This window comes from Camelina sativa, chromosome 19 (assembly GCF_000633955.1).
Source record: "Camelina sativa cultivar DH55 chromosome 19, Cs, whole genome shotgun sequence".
Classification (NCBI taxonomy): Eukaryota; Viridiplantae; Streptophyta; class Magnoliopsida; order Brassicales; family Brassicaceae; genus Camelina; species Camelina sativa.
The window spans coordinates 10,106,660-10,127,623 of record NC_025703.1 but is presented as its reverse complement, the minus strand read 5'-3'; the positions used below and the strand labels follow the sequence as shown (position 1 = coordinate 10,127,623).

Sequence of the window (20,964 nt, the reverse complement as noted above, 5' to 3'; positions counted from 1 at the left end):
CATCCAATGTGAAGAGCTTCTGGTTTAAGGGTCAACCATGTGTTGGTCTCATTGATGACCTGCAGTATATGAGAATCTGCAGAAGAACATAATAGCCAGTAAAATAGGTGTTTATTTTGGCTAGAGGAAGATTTTATTTGGAAAACATAAAACTTACCACCCTGAAAATTCGATTTTGTGCTCTAGAAATTTTGGCTTCCTGAGCCGCAGCACGGAAGAGAAGTGTGAGATCCGCTTGACTAGAGGTTTTATTAGCTGACAATCCTCTTAAGGAAGCAACAGCAGATTCAGCATTGTTGGTGAAATCCTTTTTCAGCTGAAACATAAAAGACCTCAAACGTTCAAAACAAATGAAAACGGACAGCAGAACAACATTCACTAGGATGCCTAGTCAGAACCTCTGTGGCGTCCCGGAATACTTTGCTACTGGTTGGCTTCCTGCTCTCTTCGAAAGCAGCTTCTAACTCGCTTCGTTTCAACTATCAAGTGATGAAAAAGCAGATCAAGTTCAGTTTTCAGATTCCAAAAGTCAAAGTAGACACTAGACAGGCACACAGCTAGAGAATAGCAAATATTTGTGTGCAAAACCCACTCAGCAGTATGAAACACAATATACCCTGTAGAGATAGCTGCAGATCTCTTAATTTTTCACGCTCTTTGGCAAGATCCATAGCCTGAACAGCTGCCAGCGATTTGGTTATATCTTCTAGTATATCTGCAAGGTCCTAAAAAAGCATCCAGATTACCGCTTAGAATTTGGTAACTACCAAACAAACGAGAATATTGCAAAGCAACAAAAGGCAATTGTACTACTGCAGAAAACGGTTTATTGTGTATCAGAAGATGAACCTAAGAAATTCAGTAAATTTATTCAGAAAAACAGAAGTATGTAGTATCCTACAAACCAAACCCATTTCAAGACCACAAAGCTTTAATCTTAATTTAATGGTAAATAAACATTTGTGTTACCTTTTCATTAATATATTAGTCGGAGATTTGAAATTTTTTGGTGGAGATAACAAACCAAACACAGGTGTCTAGCTCTTCTTCTTCGCTTCCTCTTCTCTCTGTCGCTTTCATCCGAACTAGAAGAAGAGGATGATTCTAACTCAGATTCAGAGTTGGAACCAGAACTGTCAGATCCAGATGATGATCCTGATTCTGACTCCGCAACTTGCTTCTGCTGTTGCATGATCAGGCGTGGCATGTTCTTCAGATACTCTCTCAGGTTCTCTGTGATGCCTCCAAGACCAATGGGTGTTCGAAGTTGATTGCAAACCTCGTGCTCTTTGGATTATCTTTAGGGAAGATAGATACAAGTGATTCCTGCATCGTTGGATCCTGAAGCCTCTCATTAAGCAGCCTAATCGCCAAGTGTTGTGATAATTCCTGCAATCCATGCAAAATTGCAACCAAATCAGCACAACAGTCTCAAAAACCAATTTCCACACCTTCACAAAATTTATCAGCAGAGTCCTAATTGTGAAGCAATACATACAAAATTTATCAGCAGAGTCCTAATTGTGAAGCAATACATACAAAATTTATCAGCAGAGTCCAAATGCGTCTGGTAAACTCTATTAGTATAGCCCTCATTAGAATCAGCCCTTTTGGCGTCCATGTTTTCAGCTGGAATCGTCACATTCCACGGTAACTGGACTTTGAGAAACATTGTCCAACCTTCAAAACCAAAACCAAAAAAATGTCAAACAGCTATGTAAAGGAACATGCATATATAGGTTCTCAAAGGAAAGAACCGAGAAAGACTCTTGTCAAAATCAGAACTGAAAATATCATAGAGAAAGAAAAAGAGACTTGTAGGTTCTTCTCTGAAACGAACATCTATGTTTACGAATCATCATCAGCAACCTAAGACGGCGTGACAACACATCAATTCCAACAGTGTATGAACTAAAACTATGTATAAATCAATCAGAGCTAATATCGCTAATTTAACTTTTAACAAACACTGATTATTGATTCAAATAACCCTAATTTAACAAACAACAAATAATCCTAATTTTCTAAAATCCCAACAAATCTATCGAATTGTGGGAGTGATTTAAGTACCGGGAGGATAATAGAGAGCAGAACAGTCGACGGAGATTGTTGTTCCGGGCTGTTCGACGGTGCTACTCTCTGAGGACGGTGGCTCCGGGAAAGAGAATACTGAGGAGAACGGCGAAATAGTGGGTTTGGAGACCAAGAGATCTCACGTGTTTAAGCCGGAAAAGAAAAGAAAAAAAAATATTGTATTTTATATTTAATCAACACCCAACCATAATTTGCCACGTACCGTGTCTTCAAGGTTGCTTCGCTTCTCGTCTGAGCAAAGATTCTCAGCATAATGGGCCTTTTTTTATTTTTGTTTTTGTTTTATTTTGGGCCTAGAAAATGTTGTGAACAATCCTAGGTCTGGGCATTCGGTTAACCATTCGGTTTCGGTTCGGTTGTATTCGGTTTCGGTTATTTTGGATATAGTAATATAGTAACCATTTGGATATTTATGAAATTTCGGTTTAGTTCGGTTCGGTTTCTTTCGGTTCGGTTTCGGTTTGGTTATTTAAATAAATAACCATAACTAACATAAATTATATTAACATTAACCAAATAAACCAAATATAACCAAAACTAACCGAATATAACCAAAATTAACCAAATATACAATAACAAAAATACAAAAAAGGGAAAAATATTGATTCAATTTTACAAAATAGTATTTAACTTTGTAAATTCAAAATAATAACATTTACATATATTGATTATTTAAAATATTTAATTGTTTTGAATCTAGAAATAATTTATATTTTAAGTTTATTTTATAGTTTTGCATAATATTAAGTATATAATATTTGATATCTTCTAGGTTTTCGGATATTTCGGTTAACCATTTAATTGTCGGTTCGGTTCGGTTCGGTTTCGGTTAGTTTGGATATAGATTTTTACTAACCATTCGGGTATTTGAAGAATTTCGGTTCGGTTCGGTTTAGTTTTTTTCGGTTCGGTTTCGGTCGGTTATTTGGTTATCGGTTATTTTGCCCAGCCCTAAACAATCCTATTAGAAATCCCATTCTTTCACTCTCATCAAATTAGGGTTTTTTTGTTTGGGGTTAAATTTGCTAATATTTGATCACTCTGGATGCCCAACTTAAAGGTTGATTCTATAGATTAGATAATCATGTATGTAGTTAAAAATCTTTCTCTTGAGCCAGAGCCAGAATCACCGGAGATCATCATGGAACCTCCTTTGTTTGAATTGTTGTCTCCTAATAACTGTGGTCACTGGTACATCATTTATGGAGTCTGCACCGTCTGCAAATCAAGGGTGGACAAAAGTAGCCAAGGCCGAGCATCCGATTACCTTTTCGACGGTTTACAGCTAAGCCAAGAAGCTTTAGCGTTAACAAAGCGTCTCACAACGAGATTCTCTTGTAACATGAAGAAGCTTCACCTTGTCCTTGACTTGGACCACACGCTTCTCCACTCCGTTTTGGTTGGATGTCTCTCAGAAGCAGAGAAGTATCTTATCAAAGAAGCAGGTTCAACAACAAGGGAAGATCTATTGAAGGTGAATGTCAGAGCCACATACATAACCATTAGATACTTGACGAAGCTACGGCCTTTTGTTGGCGACTTCTTGAAAGAAGCCAACGAGCTTTTCACAATGTATGTTTACACAAAAGGTACTCGCAGATACGCTGAAGCCATTTTGAAGCTGATTGATCCGAATAAACTATATTTTGGGCATAGAGTGATAACAAGAAACGAGAGTCCTGATAAGAAGACACTTGATTTGGTTCTGGCTGATGAACGTGGAGTGGTGATTGTGGATGATACGCGTAAAGTTTGGCCCAATCATAAGCGTAACCTATTGGAGATTAGCAGGTACAAGTATTTCAGATACGAAGGTCAAGAGTCAAAGCCTCACTCTGAGGTGAAGACAGACGAGACTGAAAGTAGCGGTGGATTGGCCGATGTTTTAAGCTTACTCAAGGAAGTTCACAGTAGATTCTTTAGGGTCGAGGAAGAGTTGGAGTCAATGGACGTCAGGTTGCTGCTACAAGAAATAGAGTTTGATCGTACTGACGAAGTATCTGTAGAATGATCTCTTTATGTTTGTTGAATCAATCTTTGGCTACCTCTTCTTAGAAAGTACTTAAATTTAACATAGTAAATTAACTTCTGTTTCTTCCTTTCTATGCGGCAGGATTCGGATATGCTTTTAGTTTCGGTTTCACTTCGATTTCGTTAACGTTCCTTGCAAAACTCGTCTCTATAGTTCGTGCTTGTAAAACACAATAACTCAGGTTTCGCATTACATGATTAATATTCTTAACTGTGCGGTTTTGTGACAAAAACAGAACGTGTTCTGCTTGAGCGTTTAATAGTTTAGAAAGTGAACAAGCTATTTCTCCCCCTCGTTCAAACGTGCTATTTGAAGCAACAGCCAGTAGCTGACGACCATATATCGAGTACTTTGAGTAATACAAAAGGGAAAAGAAGAGCAGATAACAAGAACTGAGACCATCACAAGAACCAAAAGATTCTTCCCATATTACTAACCTGACGTTGACGAAATGTTGTTGTTACCATCCCAAATGTTGACGAAACCATCCTAACCTCCTCCAGTTGTAAAGGTGCCATAAAGTAAAGAGATGAGCAGTCAGTAGGGAAACGATGTTCAGATAAAAACGAGACATGAGATTGTTACTACGTTGATGACTTAAAATTTGGTTTAAAACGAGGCATGAGATTGGTGCAACGTAGTACCAATCCAAATGTTGTCAAAGGCTTTAAAGCCATACATTAATATGGTGATTACAGTTTTTCTGACATTTGCACATCTTATGTGTAAAGAAATAAATAATATTACAAAGATATAGGTTTGCACATCTTATGTGTAAATAAATAAATAATATTACAAAGATATAGGTTTAGCACTAAAATATAAATTCTAAATTTTATTATTTGTTTGTAGTGGTAATATATAAATCTTAAATTGCAAGTAGCAAAGGAAGAAAATGACATTGACTGAGTGATGATGAAACCAATTACTCCAGTATATAATTAATATGTGATGATGAGGTATAATCGTTCATAATGGTAATAACATATACTCCTTCTCGTTTTTTTAGTTGTCATTATAAAATAAAAATTTTGTTTTCCAATATTTGTCATTTTAGATTTTCAATGCACATATGTTTGGCAAATATATCAATTTTATCTCAACTATTTTAATGATTTGACCAATAAAAAACTAGAAATCTTTATTAAGGAAGGGATAAAATAGAAAATTATGCTGTTTTCTTATTTTGTGTGAAAAACCTTAAACGATAATAATTAATTTAAAAGAAGAGAGTATTTAGCATGTTAGTCAATCGAACAAATTAGTAATATTTGGTTAAAACAAGCAGAAAAAGTATATGTAGATTCATTTCACTTCACTCGGTATCATACGAAAAGTGTCTTTTATTTGATTTATATTTTTGTTTGTAAGTAGCTAAGGTCTTGCTCATGATATGAATATCCAAGTAAGCATTGTCTCTTTAGAAATTTACAATTTGATAAAAATGATCTTGATAAAGAAGCATATAACTACCTACCTTTAAAAGCGTTTTTCGATTTTTGTTTGATCCTTTAAAATAAAATCATTTGATGAAAATAAATTAAGAGAATATTGCATTAATTCTCAGAAAACATTTTCTCATGACATTTTATCTTTTATTATTGATTTAAATGACTTATATTATGAACTGAAAGTTTTGCATATGATTTTATTTATTGTGCCAATGACACCTAGTGAAGTGGTTGAATTTGTAGTGAAGTGGTTGAATTTGTTAAAAATATAGGATGTTATCCAAATGTTTACATTGCTTATCCACTTCTTCTAACTACACCTATCATTATAACATTAGTTGAGATCTCAAAGTGAATTACAGTTTTGTTACATGTCAAACTCTATTGAAAATGTTCAGATTTTATATAATAAGGTTAACAAATTTTTTATTTCGGGGAGGATAAATATTTTTTATTAAAGAAATATAGTAATAAAAATAATTTCAGTAGAATTAAAGTTAATGATTTAATATATTTAATTTTTTTAATAAAATGGTGTAATTAGCTTTTATTTATTTTCTTGACTAGATGAAGTGGAGGTTAATGGTTTGAGATTTGAATAGACTTTTAAAGACTTTAAATGTTATGTAGAAATTGTTGTTATTAGATCAAGATTTTGTTAAACTCTGTTAAAGTTTAGTGTTATTAGTTTGTGATTTGTAAAAATTCATTTAAAATTTTAATAAATTTGGGTTATTGGATTCAGACTTTTATAAAGTCAATAAAAGTTTTGTGTTGTTCAATTAAAACAAAAGAGTTTATGATTGTTAATGAATTCAATTATTATGTTATTGATTAATGATTTTAGACATTTTTTTAACAAAATAAAGTCATAGAAAGTATCACATAAAATACAAAGATTGTTTGAAGTACTTTACAAGATTTTCGAAAACAAATTAATCAACAAAACTATAGAATACTCTCTAGCAATCCTTAAAAAATAGTTCACTTATTTACTTTTGATTTTGTTGAACTCTTCAAAAATATTTATAAATTAGAATAGAATAACATCCCCTAAACCTCAAATTTAACTCCCCTTTTTACTTCTTTAGTCCTGAAATTAGGATTTTATGTACAATTGTTTTCTTTTGTTTCTCTATTGATTGTTTCCGGCTAAGGCCAGAAAGGTAATATAATCTATCAATGAAATCTTATATGGGTTCGGTATTAAATTAGAGGAACCATAAAAAAATCTAAAATAGACTCTCATGAGAAGTTCATTACCCCCATCTAATTAGGGTTTGCAAAATGAGATTCATATATATAGTCATGTAATGTGAACAACGAGGTCAACCAATCAAAGATTAATTAATCAAGCTTGGTGTTTTAAAATTAATTAATCAAACCCTATTAATTTTTTTTGCGCAATAAAGCTCATTTGGATACATACTATTTACCAAATTTATGTTTTCTCTCACTTCCGATAGCCTTAATTAATTAGTATACCTAACTAGCTAAGGCTATTGATCATTTACTTGCAAACAAATTTGATACAAGGAAATTTTTTGTCAAAGCCATAAATCAATATTGATATAACAGTTTTTAATCTTTTTTTTTGTCAACTTTTAATCCCTTTTTCAAGTAAGAAATAACTTTATGAAATTTTTGACATTTGCTTTATAACTAGCGATAAAAAAAAATATATAGAGCATACATCTTCAGTGCAATAAATGATATATATTGCAGAGATATAGGTTTAGACACTAAAATATAAATGTTAAGATTTGTTTGATGGTTTGTAGGAGGTAGAAAAATTGTGAGTAGCCAAGAAAGAAAAAGAGAACATTGATTGACCACGATGAGATTAATTACTCGACATATATTAATATATGATGATAAGGTATAATCGTTCATAGTGATCTTTTAACATATATTCAACATGTTAGTCAATCAATCAAATTTAACATATGTAAAGCTAAAGTAGTATTTGGTTAAAACAAACATAAACGTATATGTTGATTGAAAAAGTGTGTTTTCTTTTATTTAATTCTTGTTTGAGAGTAGCTCAAAGTCTTGCTCATTATATGACTATTGATCATATATATCCAAGTAAATATTAAGTCTTTAGAAAATTACAATTTGATAAAAATGATTTTGACAAAGAAGCATATACATAGTTACATACCTTTAAAAGTGTCTTTGGGTTTTTGTTTGATTCTATAAGATTAAAAACATTTGATAAAAATAAATTAAGAGAATATTGCATTAATTTTCAAAAAACATATTCTCATACATTGTATATGTTATTGATTTAAATGACTATATTCTGAACTGAAAGTTTTGCATATGATTTTACTAGTTGTGCAAATGACACCTAGCTAGTGAACTAATTGAAATTGTTAAATAGGATGTATCCAAATGTTTAAATTGGTTATCAACTTCTTATAACTACAAGTCTAAACCTATCATTATAGCATTAGCTGAGTTCTTAAAATGATTTACAGTTTTGTTACATGTCCAGCTCTATTGATATTCAAATTTTATAGGAACAAATAAATTAATTCTTTTTTTAAAATAATTTAAATAGAATTAAAGTTAAGAATATAATATATTTAGATGTTTTAATTAATATAAGATGGTGAAACTTTTACTTCTTTTCTTGAATAGATTAAAAATATATATATATATATATATATATATATATATATATATATACTCTTTTTTGATAGGGCTATGAACTTTTGTTTTATATAGTAACACATTTAGACTTTACATATTAATCTGGTAGCTAGTATACGAAAAGAAAACATTTATTTCCAATTTTCCATTAATCTAGTAAAAGTCTCTTAAATTTGTTTTGAGGTGAAGTACCCAATAAACAGAAAACGCGTAGAAAAAGGATATTATAGTCATTTAGCAGATAGATAAACAAACATCAGGGATTTCCAATTTTCCATAATTATTAGTGACGGTCTCTATCTCCCTATAAAACCTCAATCTATTTTTCTCTCCTCGATCTCTCTAGGTTTCTGAACATCAAATTCAACTCTCTTTTTCTCTCATCGATCTCTCAAAGCTAGGTTATGCAATCAATCATGTCCGTTGTTGAAAAGCATTCTTCGGAACCACAAGCCAAAAGGCGAAAGATCGAACCAAAGATCAACGAGTCACCGTTATCGTTATCCTCTTCTAGTAGCTGTGGTCACTGGTACGCACTTCATGGAATCTGCATCGCCTGCAAATCAACAGTTGACAAAAGGCAAGGCCGAGCGTTCGATTATATTTTCCAAGGTTTACAGCTAAGCCACGAAGCTGTGGCGTTAACCAAGTGCTTAACAACGAAATCATCTTGTCTCAACGAGAAGAAGCTTCACCTTGTACTCGACTTGGACCACACGCTTCTCCACACTAAAGAGGTTCCTCGTCTCTCCGAAGCAGAGAAGTATCTACTCGAAGAAGCAGGTTCAATGAAGAGGGACGATCTATGGAAAATCAAAGACTCAGGAGATCCCATTGAATTTTTGACAAAGCTAAGGCCTTTTGTTCGCGACTTCTTGAAAGAAGCCAACGAGATGTTCACCATGTATGTTTACACAAAGGGTAGTCGCGTATACGCTAAGCATATTTTGGAGGTGATTGATCCGAAGATACTCTATTTTGGGGATAGAGTGATAACAAAAGACGAGAGTCCTCATATGAAGACGCTTGGTTTGGTTTTGGCTGAGGAGCGTGGGGTGGTGATTGTGGATGATACGCGTAAAGTTTGGCCTTATCACAAGAGTAACCTAGTTGATATTAGCAAGTACTCCTATTTCAGACTCAAAGTCCAAAAGTCAAAGCCTTACTCTGAGGAGAAGACAGACGAGAGTGAAAGCAACGGTGGATTGGCGAATGTTTTGAAGTTACTCAAGGAAGTTCACCGTAGATTCTTCAGAGTCGAGGTCGAGGACGAGTTGGAGGCGAAGGACGTTAGATCGCTGCTACAAGAAATAGACTTTGAACTCAAGCAAGAATCTGTTGATTGATCTCTTTCTGTCTTTTAAACTCTGTATAAACTTCATTTAAGCATTGCAAGTTTGTCTATTTTATAAAATGTGTTTGCAAAGATACATTGACTACGAAGACTTTAAAACATATACGGTGAATGTGGGTATTTCACTAGTTAATTAAAATCTCAAACATACGTTGATCAGTTGACTCAATCTTTAGTACACTCCTAGCAAATACAAGAAAGAAGAAAAAGAACAACACAGGAAATTAACTTGGTGTTTCTTCCTTTTTACGCAGCAGGATTCGGATATACTTTGGGTTTTGGTTTCACTTCGATTTCGTTCACGTTTCTTACAAAGATGGCCTCCGGTTCAGACCTACAAAACATCACACAGAGAGACCCAATCAAAGAGAATTCTAACTCGAAACCAAATACAAAGAGATCAATATTTTCAAGTGTGCGGTTTTGTGCCAAAAACAAAAAGGATGCGTTTAAAGGTCATATAGATCAGATCTGAAAGTTTAGATTCTCTAATGTAGCAATATACTTCTATGCTATGTTATTCTCTGTAAGCAACCAACCAAACCAAAGTTCAAATCATCAGAGATTTCTAAGGCACACTGTTGTAAAACTTCAAAGGATTAGAAAGGGAACAAGCTACTTACGATTTCTCCCCCTCTTCAAACGTGTAACTTGAAGCAACAGCCAGTAGCTGACCATCTCGACTGAATGACAGTGCCGAGATACTTGTTGGATACTTTGAGTACTACAAAGGGAACAACAAGGAGCAAATCAATTGTGTGCCATACTTAACACTCAGAGAATAATGATCTTGCCCATTTACTAACCTGATATAGCCTCTTCTTGTTGTTACCATCCCAAATGTTGACGAAACCATCACAACCTCCAGTTGCAAAGGTGCCATAACTGCAATTAAAAATCTAAGATGATTACACAGGAAAGTAGCTATGCGGGAGAAATTTCTCAGCATTATAATTTGACCTTCTTGTGTTCTGTAAGTAGTAGTAAATCTAGAAATCTATGAAACAGTTGGACTCCATCTAAGGTAAGAACTCACATTGGATGGAAGGCAATGGAATTTACAGGGTAAACAATGTCCCTTCCAGCCTCTGTTTTCCGATGACATTTGAAAGCATATCTGAGAACAAGTTCAAATACATCTGTAAGTCGAAGTTGTGGAAAAGAGAAAAGAAGAAAAAAAAAACACAAGGAAATTACTTTTTAGCTTGAGCAGCCTCTGACAGATCAAAAAACTCCATCGCAACCCTTCCTTCAACAGAGCTAAGAGCATATCCTGTAAATTTCCAATTTCAGATGTTCAATTCAATGATGTGGAATAAGAAGAACTGAGAGTACGGTATACTTTGGAAATGGAGGAAAATTTTAGCAACTCCAGATACTGCCATCAACCACAGAAGAAACAATAAGTCAGCCATCTAACCTGTTCCATTAGGATAACAACGCACACATCTTGTCTGGTATTTCAGTGAAGACTCCCGTCTTTGCTCAGGCTGAGACATATTTCTGAGATCATAGATGTTTACATGCCTTCCTGCTGTTGCCACAACCAAACGATGTCCAACAAGAGACATAGAGTAAACACGCTCTGGTTGCAAGTAAGTTCCCACCTGGGTGCGTTCAGGCCCACTTGCGCCTCTTGGATCCCAACATTTAACTGTTTTATCCCAAGATCCAGTGATCACTTGCCCTGTAACATCACATAAAACATAATGATGTGTCAGCATTACTTTTGGGACAGTAAGATACAGTTACATAAGAAATGATTAGAAACAAAAGTTCACTGTCCATGAAAACTAAGGTATTAAATAAAGCCGTTTTACAGTAGGTAACATCGGATTTTATTAACAGAATTTGCTTAGCTGCGAGTTGTGTAGACATTATAAGCACTAGAAATCGTCAGTGTTGTTGTTCAACTAGCATAGAAAGCATGAATACCACTCTACAACGTACCTGCAGCATAAGAATACTCAACACAGCGCACTGGTTTGTCATGCGTCCCCAAAATGTCCTCTTTGCCGACATTGAAAACAATCCTGCAGTATAACCAGAGAAAACCACTCAAATCAAACAAACTTACAACAGATTTTGAGCATTTGCTAAAAGTAGGAAGCTTTCAGTTCGAAATTTGCATAGCCGTCACTTATCAATATAAAGAGAAATCGCCCTAAAAAAAACAACTCATGTGCTTTGTTCAACATCACCACAAAAATCCTCATTTTAAACGAACAATAATAACTTAGCCTGAAGAGAATATAAGAGAAGACAATACAATACCTTCTGACTTTGTAATCGGCGCCAACACTGAAGCCGGAGAAATCATCGTGAAAACAGCAATCGAGTACTGCTCCGCCGTGTAAGAACTCGCCTCGCAACGAATTGGTGCTCACATCATACAATCTCACACGCTTAGATTCAAAACAAACACAGAAGACGAAGAAGAAATTGAACTTCAGATCAAGGAAAGAGGACTGTTCGGAGTCAACAAATCAGTGAAAAGACAAAGTAGAAAGGGGGTTTTTGGACAACCACTAACCTTATCCCATGAAGAAACGAGGAGATGATCACTGTTATTGGAAAATCGGAGATTGGAAATGCCGTCGGACGGTGGATTCGAGAGTTCACGACCGGCGGACGGAGTCGTAGTCATAGTTCCCGTTAAAGATCACAAAAATTCTAGGGTTTCCAGATAGAGAGAGAGAGAGAGAGAGAGAGAGATTTGAAAGAGAAGGCGTGGTTTTTTTTTAATTTTGAATTCAAATTATCTTCCCTTTTGCAAAGGGACCGAAGGGTCGATTTAGATCTATTTCTTTTTTCTTTTATTTTGGGTGAAGATGAGATTCTAAAAAGAAATGAAACAAAAAAAAAAAAAAAAACACTTAAAAAAAAGTTCTAAAAAAATTCACCCCNTTCTAAAAAAATTCACCCCCTATAACAATGAACTGCCTCAGCAAACCATCTTAACAAGCAGAAAACAAAAAAAAAACAGGATTATAACAAAGGTGGGCCATTAGACCTCTTATAATGAGCTACAAATTTCGGGCTTAATAGGCTAAACAAAAGGCCCAATATTACACAGAACCCAAAAAGAAACAAATGCAAGAAGAAAGAAGAAGATTACAGAATCTGGAATCGGGAAGAAAGGAAAACGTCTTAAACTGTATCATCTCCTCCTCCTCCTCCTACAAAGATGTTGTCTGCGCAACCTAACTAATGACACGTGTCTAAACGCCAACATGACGTCTCCGCCAACGCGTTTGGATACAATCACGTCCACCATTTTTTGTGATTTGGCTTTGCTTTGTTTGGGTAGAAGAAGTAACAACAAAAAAAGTGATGACATCATCGTTACGAGTGGTAACGGAAAGTCCCACGTGTCCTATAAACACGCCCCGTTTTAGTTACTAAATACGGTACGCCACGCCACACCCAATCTTTTTCCTCACCTACACTCAACTCCACTCCAAGTTAGTTCGCCACTCCAACATTCGATTAATAATTTTTGTAAACAAAATTCCGATTTGTTTCTTAAGTATATTATTCCAACGCCATTTTCTAGTAATCTTAAAACGAATATTTTCGAGTTATTACAGTAAATTTTTTGAGAAATTAATTTGATGATTAAGCATGTGAATGATTGATTGATTTATTAATAAATAACTAAGATCATGCTTATTGATAAATTAAAAAGAGAAAAATCCTGTAAATAGTGAGAAGATTAGTAGTACAAAATAAAAATTAATAAAAACGTAATTAGGCGTGTACGCGTTTGGTTTAAGGCGTGACCCACACGACTCGTGGCGCGTAGCCAACACATAAGTCAGCTCCACGGGAAAGGTATGCTTCTTTTTTTTTTTTTTTTTAATTTAATTTATTTTACTATATTTTTATACTACTACTACTATTAGGCTAAAAATCTAAAATTTGGGTTTACCACTTTTCTGGTTATTGACTTTGAACCGGTCTCTCACTCGTAAATGATGACTACAACTTATTAGGTCAGCCGTGACCAACAATACAAAATCCGGTATTTTACTGTAAGTTTCTCTTTATTCTTATTCGGTCAAAATTTGGTTTACTTATCTGGTTTTGTTACTTTCTTTTAAGATTTTTTTCTCTTTTAAGTGTTAAAATTAGTTAACAACAAAATTAAACAAGTGTTAGAAAATATGATGAGATAAAATTATTTCTATATCATCAAGACTTTTTTCTTCATTTTTTTTTAAGTGTTAAAATTAGTTAACAACAAAATTAAACAAGTGTTAGAAAATATGATGAGATAAAATTATTTCTATATAGCATCATATCCTTTTAATTATCTGACACATATTGAAGAGCTAAAACTTAAAAATGTTATAAAATAATAACATTTGTTGTAATTATTTTTCTTTAATTAATTAATTTTTGATACATTTTGTGTTGTAATTATTTTTCTTTAATTAATTAATTTTTGATACATTTTGTGAAATTTCCTTCCATGTTTTACTAAAGTGTATAATGTTTTATCTTAAGGAGTATATTTGACAATAAGAAGATAAAAATTTGACCGACTTAAACACAGAAATCTGCCACGTGGTTTTCATATATAAAAACAACAAGTCCAAACACATTTCTTAAGCACTTCACTCTCTCTCTCTCTCCCTCCCTCACACCATATTCGCGATAAACCAAAAAAAAAAAAGCTCTGAACTTTTCTTCTTCTTCTTCTCTGATCTATCTAATTACGAATCGAACAAGAAGAACCTCGTATGGCTCTCGAAGCGATGAATTCACCATCTTCCTTCACCACCAGGATCGAAACCAAAGAAGATTTGATGAACGACGCCGTTTTCATGGAGCCGTGGCTTAAACGCAAACGCTCTAAACGTCAGCGTTCTCACAGCCCTTCTTCGTCCTCTTCCTCGCCGCCTCGTTCTCGTCCCAAATCTCAGAACCACCAAGATCTCACCGAGGAAGAGTACCTCGCTCTTTGTCTACTCATGCTCGCCAAAGACCAGCCTTCTCCTTCTACGACGACCCAAACGCGATTTCATCTGTCGCAGCCGCAAACGCAAACGCCGCCGCCAGAATCTTCAAAGACCCTTTCGTCGTACAAGTGCAGCGTTTGCGGAAAAGCGTTTCCTTCGTATCAGGCTTTAGGCGGTCACAAAGCCAGCCACCGAATCAAACCACCAACCGTGACCCCAAACCCCGATGATCCATCATCAACAGCAGCTCCGACCGTCTCCGCCGCCGCCGGTGAAAAACATCCGATTTCCGCATCCGGCAAGATCCACGAGTGTTCAATCTGTCATAAAGTGTTTCCCACTGGTCAAGCACTCGGCGGTCACAAACGCTGTCACTACGAAGGCAACCTCGGCGGTGGAGGAGGTGGAAGCAAATCAGTCAGCCACAGTGGAAGCGTGTCGAGCACGGTATCGGAAGAAAGAAGCAACCGTGGATTCATCGATCTTAACCTACCGGCGTTACCTGAGCTTAGCCTTCATCACAACCCAATCTCCGCCGCCGACGAAGAGATCTTGAGTCCGTTGACCGGTAAAAAACCGCTTTTGTTGACCGATCACGACCAAGTCATCAAGAAAGAAGCAGATTTATCTTTAAGAATCTAAATAATATTCTTGTAATTCGTTTTTTTCTTAAAAAACATAGTTACAATTTTTTTTTTTTAGTTTACAAATTTCTGATTTGGATTTGAATATTCATAATATTTGTTTAGGGGATTGATACAAAACCATTTGATTTGATGATTGATTGATTCATTTTTATTTTGGTAACTAATCTCTTTTTTTTTTTTTTCTCTGTGACTCCACTCTGTAATTACATTGGACACGTGTCATTTTATGTGTGAACACAGAGCAGAAATAGTTGGGGAAATTTGAGAATCGTTCCTGTGGATGATTCGTTGCCTTCATTAGTATTTTAGCACATGTATTATTTTATGGTTTGGTCTAATAATAAAATAACAATTTACAATGTATCTTTTTAAATTCTTTGGCATACCTTCGGATATGGCTATTGGCCACTAAAACTATAGTGTATATAGCCTTAGCTTGTTTTATTATTTATTTCGTATTTAAATCTATAAATTAATGGCACATGCTTGTTAGCAGCAATGCATGCATCATTATTTATTTTTTTTGGATTATGATACGAATCCATAAATACAGACGTGACCACGAATCTGTTAATCTGTTCTTTGGTATGTGTGCTTGTAAGTTTCCTTCGCCATGAAACATTTCATTCGTTGTTAAATTGATCTTAGGAAGTTAAATGATTTTTTCAAGTTAACACTCTTAATTAATTGATTGATTAGTGTACCAAACAAAAGATTCGTTTTTCTGTTTTGCTTTTGATAAAGAATTTTAATGAGGAAAGAAGACTAAAACCAGAGAACTGTGTATTGGCTCGTGTACGGTTCTTCTACCTAATCGTACTAATCAGAACCAAACACGTTATTAAGTATAGGTCATTATTAATACGCGTCGCCAATGTGAATGAACCACATAGTTTTTCGTTGAAATATATGTTCTCCAACATTTTTAGTTAAGTTTCACTAAAAACTATATTCTAGTTATGTATAAAGGTGACTGGCCATTTCGGTTTGGCGGTGCTCAGAGATATCTTGTACCAAAAGAACACTACAGTACTCTTTTAATTTGATTGATTATAATAATTTATAAAATAAATGTGAACCCAAAAAGAGAGATAGAGTTAAGAATTTACGTGTATGACAAGTATAGAAAGGCTTCGAGGTTGTGATTTTAGACTCTTTTTTTAGATAGATCAAAGATTTTACTAAACAATATTATCAAATTGAATTCATTCTAATTCGTGTCGTTTTGCATATAAACTGCGATATGTTCTTGACGTGTTGCCAATTATAATCTTATCCAAACACATCCCAAATAAAGGCATTTTTTTGTTCTTATTTTCTTTTATAGAAAACAAAACAAAATAGTAAACAAAAGTTATCAACCCTTGGTCACCAAGTCTTTGGTGTCTCTGTTGGCTGTGTACTTAAAAAACAAATAAAAATGAATGACGTCAGTTGTCTTATTCTTTTAGGTTTTAGCACACACGATGACACAAACACGTACTACAGACGCATTGATGCGGCGAGTAAAAACGACAAGAAGTCTACACACAAAAAGAAGGAACGACACATGGGGAATGAGAAAAAAACAACAAGAAATCCAACTCGAAATTAGAGAGATTGATTGATATCTTCACTTTTTATGTACATTTTTTTCCTTCTTCATTAGAGAACAAAAGCAAAAGAGATATATTAAGCTATTTTCTGTATACAATTAAATTAACTTTATAGGTAAAACTAAACACCACATTCTATTCTTTTACCTTTCTCTTCTGTAATCTCCAACGCAGGAACTTATACTAAAGAAACGTCGACTCCAAAGTGCAGCCAGAACAGATACTCCCAAAGAACTTCACCTTGATCCGGTTGAAAACGATAAAGGCGGTTTTGGGATTCCGAGGCAAGGCCGTGGGAATGTAAAACGTTGTCAGAAATCATTCATGTTGTGAAAGTGGTGTGAGTGGTCGTGTAAACTCAGAGGAGATCAGTTTCTACAGTTGTGAAGTCAGGTTGGTGGGTTTATATCCGACTTAGTTGTATTATGTGCGTCTTCATGTTGCAGTGTGTAACCTAGCAAGATGCATGCTTTTGTTTGTAAAAGCTGAGCAGGAAGAAAATGCAAAAGTAGAAAACAAAGAGAGCATTCAAAAACCTGCATTGCTGCTACTTTTGATAAGAATCCTTGACACTGTTCGAGCAAAACCTTTTCTTTTGCAGTGATATTCATTATTTCCGCCATTACTGAATTCATTTCCTCCACCTATCAATGAAGCAAAGAAAGAAAGAAAAATGTACCAAGAAACGCGAGATTAAATTACGGTCCATAAAACACAAGAAGAGAATATTTTATTCATACAACTAGGTTCTAGTTTCTGACCGGAGCTAATGTAGCAATAACAAATACTCAAAAGAAATGCATTAGGGAACTTTCAGAACTAATTGGTTTCGAACATATGCATATAAGAATGGATAACAGCGAGTTTCCACTCTCTATCTTATAATAACCCAAGAAACTGGTTTGCCTCTCTCTGTATTCTCATGATAAGTACACCTTTGCAGTATTTGCAATGTCAAAGCTAAATAGTGCATTGTTAATCTTATATTATCCAAAGAAAAACATAAATTGCACAGAAGAGCAATGAGAAGATAGCTTCCTTAGTCAACATTTACGTTATAATCACTGAGACAAGGCATATACCTTCAATGTCAACGAGAATAACGAAAACACCATAGCGTGCATGACATCAACAGCTGAACTAACAGCATGCTTGAGATCTTGAATATCAACCTAACAGTCACAAAAGTCATTAAAACCATTCAGAAAAGGGAATATAACGTTCACTACCTAAAGATACAATATAAGACAAAACAAACATATCGGAGTCAGGCAAAGTGGCACTCACCAAGGCTTTTCCACTAATTGGAAGATGAAGCGTGCTCGCTTTCAGGGCTTCTGTTGCTCCTGACAAAGAATTTGAATGGCCTCTGTCAAGAAGAGACCATGCTTCTAGATAACCAACCTACAATTTTCAAACATAATGATTTCGTCAGCATCAGAAAAGGTTAAAGCAACTACAATAAACTTTTATTCGAAAACAAGTCATAATCTCCTTTCTTTACACTTCCGAATGCCATGAAATGATGACTCTAAGCAACTAATGACAACTTCCACAGAAGCAGAATTAAAAAATGTATCATACAGAAACAACCATCAACATTCCACATTAGCTTGTAAAACTGTAATTGTGCATTTATCATTACCGGTAGTTGAATTGTATATCAATTTGCACGTCCTCCTACGCCACATTTTTCTGAAGATACCCATTTAGTCTCAAATCTTGAGACAAAACCTCAATGGTGTCATTGAAATCATAAGGTAAGAATCTAAACATGGAATCCTTTCTTGTTTACAAGCTAAAAATTATGAAACTGCTAGACGTTCATATTCTCACCTGCTCCTTCAAGATGGAAGCTAGTTTTAGTTTCTGCCTCAGCAAGAGCAACTTGATCCGTTTCAGACTAACAGAATGGCGCAGTTCCGAAATTGATACCCATGCATTCCACAAGTTTTTCTGTCAAAAGATGAAATAATGTGTTCCCTAGATTGTGTCTGGTTTAATGAACCACATCAATGACTCACTATCTTAACTTATCTACTAGGATATCATATCCTAACAATAGCTAGACTTCATAACTTTTTTCACACTTATTCCCTGTTTATATTTTCACCTAGCATTGGGCAAAAATTAGCATCAGACAATCTAAAACGTAGAAAAACACAACAGTTAAATCAAACAATGTTCTAGGTCCAAGAGGCTTAGGAGGGATATGCTCTGTGTATGCCCGGTTGGTAGATTAACAAGGCATTCTAACGAAAAATTGCACAGTTTAGAGGCTCTAACATTTATACCGCACAGTTTAAAGGCTCTAACTTTTATACTGCACCAATAGCTAAAAGTAGCTTATAAATCATGTCTTCCCCCTAAGTCTTGTGCATTGGCTAAAAACCCTTGCCATTCAAGCAAGAGATAACCATATATTCACAATTGTAAACATAGCATTAATGGGTTAAAGTAAAAAAAAAAAAAAAAGAATACCTCGGCACTCAATCTATGTACCATGAAAGTGGAGTCTGCTCTCGCATTGGCAAACCGCCACTGCAGGTAACAGTTATACAGAAGCCTCAACAAGTGGTCATTAATAACTCGATCCTCCCCAATTTTGCCCCTCCTAATATCAGCAGAGAAACAAAGAATTGAAGGCAAGGTGCGGCTATAAGCATTTCATTTGTTCGGAAACTCCATTCCTCACTCGAGAAGGACTAGAAAGTGCCCTAGCTATAGACAATGTAGCTGTTGCCCAAATCTTACTTGGTGAAGCAGGGCGAGTAGCAGCACCCTTATTGGAGAAACCATACCACAAGGAGATGATGTCAACAGACTATCACCAGAGAATCGTTTCAATTGACTGAACTTTGATGAGATACTACTGATTCTTGAACTTGGGATAGAGCATAAAGGTGAGAAAGGATCCTGCAACCGCCTTAACCGGCTATTAGTCTCTTGCCATAATTTAGCAGAAGCCATAGCATTACGCTGCAACCTCCCCATTGAAACCAAAACCACATTCCTGTGCACCAGTAGTGCTACCGGATGAAACATCATCAGTATCAGATGCAGTGAAGTCACACAAAACACTAGAACCCAATCGCGGAAGTGTGCTTGGTCTTGTCTTACTCTCATCTCTCGTTTCCAAAATTTCACAACCTCCTCCCACATCTAAATTCAATATCCCATCAGCAGAAACCCTAGAACTCTGCGAATGCTGCAACATTGAACTTCCCACAGAGCCAGATCCAAGCTTCCTCCCATCATCACTGTCACAATCCACGCTTCTAGAAAGCAAACTCGGGACAACAGATTCAGAGTTTCCCCTCCGAGAAGCGCCTGGCCAGGGCTGATGATCCATTGGTGCAAACCGGTGTCGATGATGGTCCACCGATTGAGACCGTTTAGGAAACGAGGAAGACATCTTAACCAAATTAGAAGCAGAATTCGTTGTCATGCGAGAGAGCAAAGGGGAAGGAATACCGCTTACTTGACCTCAGTATCGCAGACGAAGACGAAGAAGATGTAGTAGTGGTGGTGGAATGAGAATGAGGACGAGAAGGGGAATGGGATAAGTAGCTTTAAGGGACATTTTTAGCAGGTCTAGGTCTTCGTTGTAGTCCTCCTCTGCCATTGTTAGCTGTGAGTTCAGTTGTATCTTGGCGATCTCGAGGTGGATTCTTAGGTCGGTGCTGTTGGGAGTCTTGTTCAAAGTATATATGTAACAGTCTTCTTGTTCAAATTAGTGGTTTAATAATGAGGAATTTTACAAGTGTGAATTTGCATTCGAATTCGAAAACAGTTTAGGCTCTAGTGTTTTTTCTTTACAAACTTCCAAAAAATATTGGTCGGGTTCGATTATCATACCAAAACGTAGCATTGCAGTACAACAAAAGTTTACATTCATAGCACTTAGATAATAGCTCATTTTTCTCGACTGCTATTATAGATGGTTTGTAAATTTGGTTATTATTCTATAGCACTTATTAAACACTAAGATAAAACCCTCGAGGCACCGACGACAAGACGAGACCAGCCACAGATCTGCGCTGAGGTAGGTCGTAGGAGGTAGAGATTACTAAGATCTCTCTCCAATTGTCTCAAATATGGCGTCGCATCTTTCAGGTTTGTTGAATCCATTTTTTTTTTTTTTTTTTTTTTATTTTTGGTGGATTCAG

General features: G+C 35.4%; 5 protein-coding genes and 1 long non-coding RNA gene across 7 annotated transcripts in view; 3 read left to right on the top strand and 3 right to left on the bottom strand.

Moving 5' to 3' along the window:
• LOC104765830 lies at nucleotides 1–2,210 on the bottom strand. Of its 2 annotated transcripts, none has more exons than XR_763928.1 (7): nucleotides 2,071–2,210; nucleotides 1,540–1,680; nucleotides 970–1,389; nucleotides 617–725; nucleotides 399–479; nucleotides 158–316; nucleotides 1–76 (listed from the first exon to the last, which is right to left on the bottom strand). It is a non-coding gene; the product is annotated as an uncharacterized LOC104765830 (long non-coding RNA). The 2 variants fall into 2 exon arrangements; XR_763929.1 differs by having other exon boundaries at nucleotides 617–715.
• Nucleotides 1–4,105, top strand: part of LOC104765831 — a 16,297-nt gene extending 12,192 nt beyond the window's left edge. The window contains exon 2 of the mRNA XM_019240863.1: nucleotides 3,173–4,105. Coding sequence (XP_019096408.1) covers nucleotides 3,173–4,105 — 933 coding nt within the window. The remainder of the gene's footprint in view (nucleotides 1–3,172) is intronic.
• LOC109130745 (RNA polymerase II C-terminal domain phosphatase-like 4) lies at nucleotides 8,598–9,748 on the top strand. Its single transcript, XM_019240701.1, has one exon. The coding sequence runs from the start codon at nucleotides 8,640–8,642 to the stop codon at nucleotides 9,579–9,581; it is 942 nt and encodes a 313-aa protein (XP_019096246.1). The 5' UTR covers nucleotides 8,598–8,639; the 3' UTR covers nucleotides 9,582–9,748.
• LOC104765828 (mitotic checkpoint protein BUB3.1) lies at nucleotides 9,691–12,425 on the bottom strand. The gene is made up of 9 exons (XM_010489602.2): nucleotides 12,123–12,425; nucleotides 11,864–11,994; nucleotides 11,540–11,622; nucleotides 11,010–11,276; nucleotides 10,787–10,862; nucleotides 10,626–10,706; nucleotides 10,396–10,474; nucleotides 10,213–10,313; nucleotides 9,691–9,923 (listed from the first exon to the last, which is right to left on the bottom strand). Exons 1-9 carry the CDS (start codon nucleotides 12,234–12,236, stop codon nucleotides 9,836–9,838), a joined length of 1,020 nt encoding a protein of 339 aa, XP_010487904.1. The 5' UTR covers nucleotides 12,237–12,425; the 3' UTR covers nucleotides 9,691–9,835.
• On the top strand, nucleotides 14,202–15,244 carry LOC104765827 (zinc finger protein AZF2). Its single transcript, XM_010489601.2, has one exon. The coding sequence runs from the start codon at nucleotides 14,335–14,337 to the stop codon at nucleotides 15,193–15,195; it is 861 nt and encodes a 286-aa protein (XP_010487903.1). The 5' UTR covers nucleotides 14,202–14,334; the 3' UTR covers nucleotides 15,196–15,244.
• LOC104767647 (protein SNOWY COTYLEDON 3) lies at nucleotides 16,922–20,926 on the bottom strand. Its single transcript, XM_010491641.2, is given in 11 exon segments — nucleotides 16,922–17,249; nucleotides 17,332–17,439; nucleotides 17,878–17,967; nucleotides 18,083–18,199; nucleotides 18,632–18,751; nucleotides 19,277–19,462; nucleotides 19,464–19,579; nucleotides 19,582–19,775; nucleotides 19,777–20,264; nucleotides 20,266–20,478; nucleotides 20,792–20,926. Coding segments are annotated over 11 exon segments (1,818 nt in total). The 3' UTR covers nucleotides 16,922–17,198.

What these genes read in the sequence shown, in the direction of transcription:
- LOC109130745 (XM_019240701.1), top strand. Translation starts at nt 8,640, where the DNA reads ATGCAATCAATCATGTCCGTTGTTGAAAAGCATTCTTCGGAACCACAA.
- LOC104765828 (XM_010489602.2), bottom strand. Translation starts at nt 12,236, where the DNA reads ATGACTACGACTCCGTCCGCCGGTCGTGAACTCTCGAATCCACCGTCC. An exon ending in GCCGATTACAAAGTCAGAAG is followed by an intron (nt 11,623 to 11,863) that starts GTATTGTATTGT and finishes GTTATACTGCAG; the next exon opens with GATTGTTTTCAATGTCGGCA. An exon ending in TTTGAAGAGGGGGAGAAATC is followed by an intron (nt 9,924 to 10,212) that starts GTAAGTAGCTTG and finishes GATGTTTTGTAG; the next exon opens with GTCTGAACCGGAGGCCATCT.
- LOC104765827 (XM_010489601.2), top strand. Translation starts at nt 14,335, where the DNA reads ATGGCTCTCGAAGCGATGAATTCACCATCTTCCTTCACCACCAGGATC.